The 7494-nt window shown below is 36.4% G+C and overlaps 1 protein-coding gene and 1 pseudogene across 1 annotated transcript; one reads left to right on the top strand and one right to left on the bottom strand.

Annotated features, from left to right (window-relative positions):
* Positions 1–2463: 2463 nt before the first annotated feature.
* LOC141437253 (uncharacterized) lies at positions 2464–4400 on the bottom strand (the record flags this gene model as incomplete). The annotated part of the gene is given in 2 exon segments (XM_074100507.1): positions 2464–3476; positions 4368–4400. Coding segments are annotated over 2 exon segments (423 nt in total), but the record flags the coding sequence as incomplete, so codon positions are not given.
* A 2014-nt stretch (positions 4401–6414) lies between these two features.
* The window catches only part of LOC141437139 (uncharacterized), a 7975-nt pseudogene continuing 6895 nt past the window's right edge, over positions 6415–7494 (top strand).

Raw genomic sequence — 7494 nt, 5'->3', positions numbered from 1 at the left:
ATTGCCTTAAAAACACTTTAAGTATACTTAAAATAAAAGGAGGAAACAGGTCAAGTTGTCTTGTACTTCAACAGTCGGGACCCATAACTGGGAATTATAACATACATTATAACATTAGCACAACATAACATGATAAGTAAGGATTCTTGTGATCTGAAACAAATGATTTTATTACTATTAATAAGTGCAAGGTACTTACAATTTCACAGCTTCGGGCGATATAATCGTCTGGTACATGAACTACTATTTTATTGGACTTAGACATTTTGACAGTTGCGATTACCACTGGAAGCTAGGAGCGAATGGCATTATTTTTGATTTTTCACCTTTTTTATTACATAGTTTAATTACTCATTTCATGAATGCAACAAACACAATCGATTAGTTAATTGCATTTGTTAATATGGTATTTAATTTAGTATTGCGAAAGAAAGTGTTTACTTTATGCGTGTTTTGTGGCTGCGATCATGTTTCCACCTTTGTTATCTTTTTAACCACCTTCAAAGAAAGAAGGAGGTTCTCATTTCATCTCGAATTATACTCGTAATATATAATAGTAGATTTTTCAACAAGCTATAATGACCCGAGCAGAGCGAGGGTGGCTATAGTTCGAGTGGCATTATGGTTGTTTAGTCTCACGTTAAACACTCTACTTTTCAAATGAATGCGAGGAAAAAAAACAATGTTCTGTTCAAAGTTACAATATTACTTTTTAAAACGTATACGCTCGACTAAAGGACTGGCCATCTGTTCAAAATTGCGCGGTTTTTTTTTTTTTTATTGTTTATGAAGTGACGTTTTAAATGCTTGCATATTTAGCCAACAGTTTAAAAATTGAAAACTATTTTAAAACTAATTGGACTATGCATAATAAAATGAATTAATCCTTAATGCAAATGAATAGATTCATATTAGTTTTCATTAATTGTGTTTCACGAAACTAAATCGTGTTTTTTTAAATATTTTTACACATTTGGCATTTTGAGGTTATTTCCATGCCCTAAAAATACTCCATTCACAAACACCGTCTTGGCTGATAAGAGGGGTTTCCAACGTAAATTAAAAAAAATACTTTAATCCCTAGATAATAAAAACCGGCCAAGAGCGTGTCGGACACGCCCGAATAGGGTTCCGTAGCCATTACGAAAAATTAAGTTATATTTTTCTAAGGATTTCGTATTTTGTACGAAATATTCCAAGTTTAGGTATATTTTATACCTTAGGCTGCTATTTACTCTTAAACTACTAATAATTCTCAAGTAAACTTAACCGTTATAATTTTCCTTGTAAGTTTGTTACACTTACTACCATCCTGATTTTTTTAAAAATTTTCCAATTTCGCCATGTCCGTTTGTCTGTCTGTCTGTCTGTCCGTCCGCGGCTTTGCTCAGGGACTATGAATGTGCGAAAGCTGTAATTTTGCACGTATATATATGTAAATTATGTCGACAAAATGGTACAATAAAAAAATATAAAAAAAAAAATTTAGGGTACCTCCCATAGACGTAAAGTGGGGGTGTTTTTTTTTTCTCATCCAACCTTGTAGTGTGGGGTATCGTTGGATAGGTCTTTTAAAATCATTAGGGGGTTGTCAAAACAATTTTTGATTTGTTTGAAAAATATTCAACTTTAAAGTGAAAATTTTCATTAAAATCGAGCGTCCCCCCCCTCTAAAATCTAAACCGGTGTGGAAAATTTTGAAAAAAATCAGGATGGTAGGTAGTAAGTATATCAAACTTACAAGAAAAACTATAACGGTTTAGTTTTCTTGAGAATTATTATTAGTTTAAGAGTAAATAGCAGCCTAAGGTATAAAATATACCTAAACTTGGAATATTCCGTACAAAATACGAAATCCTTAGAAAAATATTAAGTAAGTACTTAATTTTTTCGTAATGGCTACTGAACCCTATTTCGGGCGTGTCCGACACGCTCTTGGCCGGTTTTAATTTATGTAAGTACTACCGGACCCGGCAGACGTAGTCCTGCCCGAAAAAACACTACATTAAAATTATGATAACACACTAACAACAGCGCCATCTAGCGGGTCCAATTTACTTAAATACGTTCTTTAATTTGAGGGGAGAGTTTAGCGTATCGACGGGATGAATATTAAATGTTTGACAGTTACGAAACTCATGAAAATTTTGTATGGTAAAATGTTTTTCTTTTATTTTATGTTTCCTATTCCTGACGAAGACAAATACAAAAATACAAAAATCATAAAAATTGGTCCAGCCGTTCTTGAGTTATAAATGGTGTAACTAACACGACTTTGTTTTATATAGATTTTAACTAGGGTTCGTTATTAGGTACTGTTAACTGGGTATTATTAAGCCATGACGTACAGTTAATTAATAACTATCAATTATTATCAGTCCTATATTAGTGTACAATTAATGTTCAACAGTGTAATACTACACGACACAATAGTACCTACGTCATACAAAGTGCGAAAAAGAAATACATCTAGGCAAGTCACTTCATTTAATAGCATGTTAATTGGCAAAAAACCATCATTATGAAAAACTCAGGACGGGTAGAGGTAAGTAGGTACGATCACTAATTGAACAGTCAATTATTAACGATAATGTTTTATTTTAATTTTAAGTAAAGAAAAACAGTATAAATATTCCTACTTAACAAAGTATAGTATGAAATAAGTAGATAAAAGAGAGTAATAAGTAGACAAAAGAGAATAATTAAAAGCTAAATGAGTAGGTACAGTTTTTTTTTTACAAGTTGTACGTTTTTGACGTAATACGACTAAGGTCCTGGTCGTTCTGACCCGTCACCAAAGGCCGGCCCGCGGCGTCTTTGCCGTGTTCGTAAATGTTCGGAACTGGTCGTTCTTGCTATAAGTCCATCCGCTGATGGGTGAGAAGGACCAAATCCGAACACTCACGAACACGGCATTATTAAGCCGCGGGCGACGGGCCACTACCCGCATTTGTTGGTGTGTCAGAACGACCAGGGCCTAAGGTACAGTTTTAAAACAATACTAAGTAAGTAGTTTCTCTTCCCATCGTTTTCTATCCTGTATAGTTTTTTAATTGTGTTTTTTTTTATGAATAAAATCAACTGCTTTACTCTTCACGCTGTTTAGCTATCTTTGTCACTGGTCCATTTGTAGTTTGGGATGTATTGTCACTTGTACTTGCGGATTTTTCTGGTTTCTGGGTACAATCTGTATGATTGGCAGCAGAAGTTTCTGGTTGTCCTATCGCATTCATTTCAGCTTTTCTCCTTAACCATTTTCCGTAAGCGCTTCGTTTTGGTATCTGTACTGATGTTGTGTCTGGCGACAATGCTACATTAGTCGTGTCAGGTAGGTTGACGTAGAGATGCATTGGTAGAGGTTTCAAGCGTCGGCTGTTTTGTTCACTGTCTTTAATATCCTGTAACCTGACCATTGCGTAATGCTCCGGTGGAAAGCTTTTTAAGTATATGACATTATCAGCTAGCCACTTTTCTACCTGAAAAAAAAAAACATGATGGTAAGCCATTGTGCCATTGTGGATAATAAAAGGAATTTGTTTGTTTTGCTGCTGACTACAGAGAACGTATTTAAAAGTCTTTGTTTTTCGAAAGCAAATGCACGAGCTACTACAAAATGTACCCAAAATCACTATGAGTGTGCCTACAATATTTGAAGGCTTCTCTTGATTAATCCAGGATCAGCTCATTAGAATGTGATTTGGTGACAGTAGGACCTAATTGAAAATATGTGCTTGCCAACATAAAAATAAAATCAAATCAAATCTTGCGATCCAGCGGGGAAATGCTGCCAGCATCTTTGGTACCATACCGCAGGGTCCATTTTTAGATTTATTATAGTTTTAGCTTATTTAAATTTATTGTACCTAATATACTTTTTTTTTTAGTTGCACCTGTATTGTTGTGGAAATAATAAAAATAAAAATTTACGCTATAACAAGCACTTATGAATGTCAATAAAAAAACAAATTGGTTTATAAATTACAGGTATTTGAGTACAATCAACATGATACGACAAAATAAATACCGAATGGTAACGGTATATATGTATGCTAAAGTAAATTCCTTCATTTCGCAACTGTTATAAAATTTTTGAAACTGTAAATATTTCAGGATTTTTATAAAACCTAACCTAACCTAAAGGGTTCTACACAATGGCCTTGAAATAAATCCATAAACATTTACAGTTTTAGAGTTTGCGAAATGAAAAGTTGCGAAATGAACGGATAGCGAATTTTGGACTCCAGCTCTGCGGTGTGGAAGGCAAAGAGATACCACCACACTATTTTCCCAAGGAAGTTGTCATGAAGGTTTGCTACGATCACCAACCAACCAAGTGTTGCGATTTAGAAGAAGAAATAGGTACTTACTATTTCGCAGCTATCGAGTATCGCCCAGGGGGATACCATATCCTTCGCTGGTACATGGCTTGTTTCACTGGACTCAGACATTTTGTCAGTGTTGTTGTTAATAGCACTGGAAGCCAGTGAATGATGCAATTTCTAATTTCACTCCCCTTTTTATTTTGCAGATCAATTACAGACCTCATTAGCTTATGACTTCGTTAATGGAGAAATGAGGAATTTGCAATCGATTAGTTTATTGTTTAATTTGGTTTTAATGTTTAATGTACACGGTGTTTTATTTCTTGCATGTTTTGTAGCTGCCATTGTATTATATTCATTTTTTAACTTCAATAAATGGAACGGGTTCTTATTTTGTCGGATTTTTTGTATGTATGCTTCTTGATTTTTCGAAGACGTCTAGATCAATTTACTATTTTTGTTTTAGAAGAGTATGTTTCACAGGTGGTGTCATTGTTATCAAAGCCAGTATAAGACGATGGGAACGAAGTCAAAGTAAAAAATGTTTAATAATAATAATTCCCTCATTTATTTCGAATACTTAATGACTCACGCATAATTGCATACCACTCCTATTTTTATGTACTTACAATTTATAAGTCCTATGTTGATGTATAATAAAATTAATGTTCAACAGTGTAATATGAAATGACATATCATACAAGTACAAAGTGCAAAAGCGAAGTACATCTAGGTAATTCAGTTCATTTAATTGCAATTTTTTATGGAATAGGGGGAAAACGAGCAAACGGATCGTCTGATGGTAAGCAATTACCGTCGCCCATGGACACCTGCAACACCAGAAGGGTCATTAGTGCGTTGCCGGCCTTTTAGGTAGGAGTACGCTCTTTTCTTGAAGGCTTGAAAGTCATGTCGGTCCGAGAATACTGCAGGCGACAGTTCATTCCAGAGCTCATTATGGTAATTAACAAAAAAATAATTAATATGATAAACAGGTTGACATCATTTAATCAGGGCAGGTACACTGATTTAACATGTTGGTATAATGATGATGACGAAATTCATTAATCAAATAATCTGCCCGATCTAAATGACGAAAGCAATAATGTTTATTCTACTGTCGTGCAAAATAGTTGGCATCGATCAAATTATTATTTATTAAAATTTAAATAAAAACATTAATACAACTTTACAAGAACAGTAGAAACATTCATACTTAACAAAGTATTGTTGAGAAATAAGCAGATAAAGTACGACAGCAAATAATAAAAACTAAATGATTACAGTATTTTTTTCTACAAGTGTTAAGTTTTTGACGTAATATGACGCACGTCGCCCGCGGCGTCTTAATTCCGTGTTCGTGAATGTTCGGGATTGGTCCTTCCCACCCTCTAGCGGATGGTCATAGCGCACGGCGAGCGAGAACGACCGTCGTACCAGTGTAAGTTTTCGGTTACAAAATACGTCTCGATCGCGTTCTTGCGGCACAGCGGCTCTGGCGATTTTCGTGTTTCCATACAAATTGAGATTTTAACGCTAAAGCGATCGAGACGAATATATAGCATTAAGACGCCGCGAACGACGGGCCATATCCTCCGCAGGTAGCGAGTCAGAACGACCAGAGCCTAAGTAAGATGCAGTTATAATTAAATAAATATCATGGGATACTTGACACCAATTGACCTAGTCCCAAACTAAGCGAAGCTTGTGCTATGGGTACTAGGCAACGGATAAACATACTTATATAGATAAATACATACTAAATACATATTAAACATCCAAGACCCGTGAAGAAACATTCGTATTATTCATTTAAATATGTTCCTCAGCCGGGAATCGAACCTGGGGCCTCAAGCTTCGTAGTCTGGTTCGCTAGCCACTTGGCCATCTGGTCGTCTAAATTATAAAATTAAGTAGGTAATTATAAAATTAATTCATAAAATAAGATACAGAAACTCGTAGCTCTTCTTTCATTCGTTTTATAACTCATATTGTATTTTTTTTATAGTTTTTGGCTATTAGCTCGTTGAAGTGGCCATGGGCAGGCATATTGTACGGTGAACAGATGACCGCTAGGCCGAAAAGTTCTGGAATGGAGACCGCGCAGCGTTGGAACGCCCAACAACAAGATGGACTGGTAATCTGGTTAAAGCTGCAGGTTTACGACGGGTTCAGATCGCTTCCAACAGAAGCAACTAGAGGTCTATGGGGGAGGACTACGTCCAACAGTTTCCGTCCTACGGCTGATATGATAATTGATGATGATGGAAATAACTGCTGCACTCTACGCTGTTTCGCGTTTCGTCTTTGTCACTGGTCTATTTGCTGTGCGGAATGCGTGGCAACTTGTACGTACTTGCGTGGGTTCTTTTGTTTTCTGGACTGGGCACGATTGGCAGCAGAAGTTTCAGGTTGGCCTACCGCATCCATTTTAGCTTTTATCCTAGGCCAGTTTTTGTAAACTGGTATGTGTTCTGGTATTGGTTTTGGCAACAATGGTGCAATAATCGGGAGTGGTAGTTTGACGAGTAGCACGCATTGGTGAGGGTTCCCTGCGTCGTCTGTTTTCTTTACTGTCTGTAAGGTCCTGTAACATGAGCATTGAGTTATGCTCTGGCGGAGAGCAATGTAAGTATATGTCGTTCTCAGCGAGCCACGTTTCTACCTGAAAAAAGAAACGTGATAGTTAGCCATTGCGGAGTTGATATATGGATAATAAAAGGCACTGTTTTGCTGCTGATTACTAAGATAACTTGTTTAAAAGCGGTGCCTCGAGTTTGTGTTTTCTGAAAGCAAATGCACGAGCTACTACAAAACATCCAAAATCACAATGGGTTTGCCTACAATATTTGAAGAGTTCCTCTGATTTCTCCGCGGTCAGAATTTGACTTGGTGACAATGGGACCTAATTAAAAAGCATCCCTTTTCCGACATAAAAATTCAAGTTGGTTTATAAATAACCGGGTTCTGAGTACAATCTGAGTAGGTACATCTATTTTCCCGAGAAAGTTGTCATGAAGGTTCGCTGGTGTTCCTCAATCAATGACCATGAACACACTGTCCAGAAAGTTGCGAGTAGACGACCGAATGGCCAAGTGGTTAGAGAAGCTGACTACGAAGCTTGAGGGCCCGGGTTCGATTCCCAGCCGGGGCAGATATTTGTAATGAATAA

This window comes from Choristoneura fumiferana, chromosome 17 (genome assembly GCF_025370935.1).
Source record: "Choristoneura fumiferana chromosome 17, NRCan_CFum_1, whole genome shotgun sequence".
NCBI lineage: Eukaryota > Metazoa > Arthropoda > Insecta > Lepidoptera > Tortricidae > Choristoneura > Choristoneura fumiferana.
Note: the sequence above shows the minus strand (reverse complement) of the source record. Positions and strands in the feature narration are given on the sequence as shown.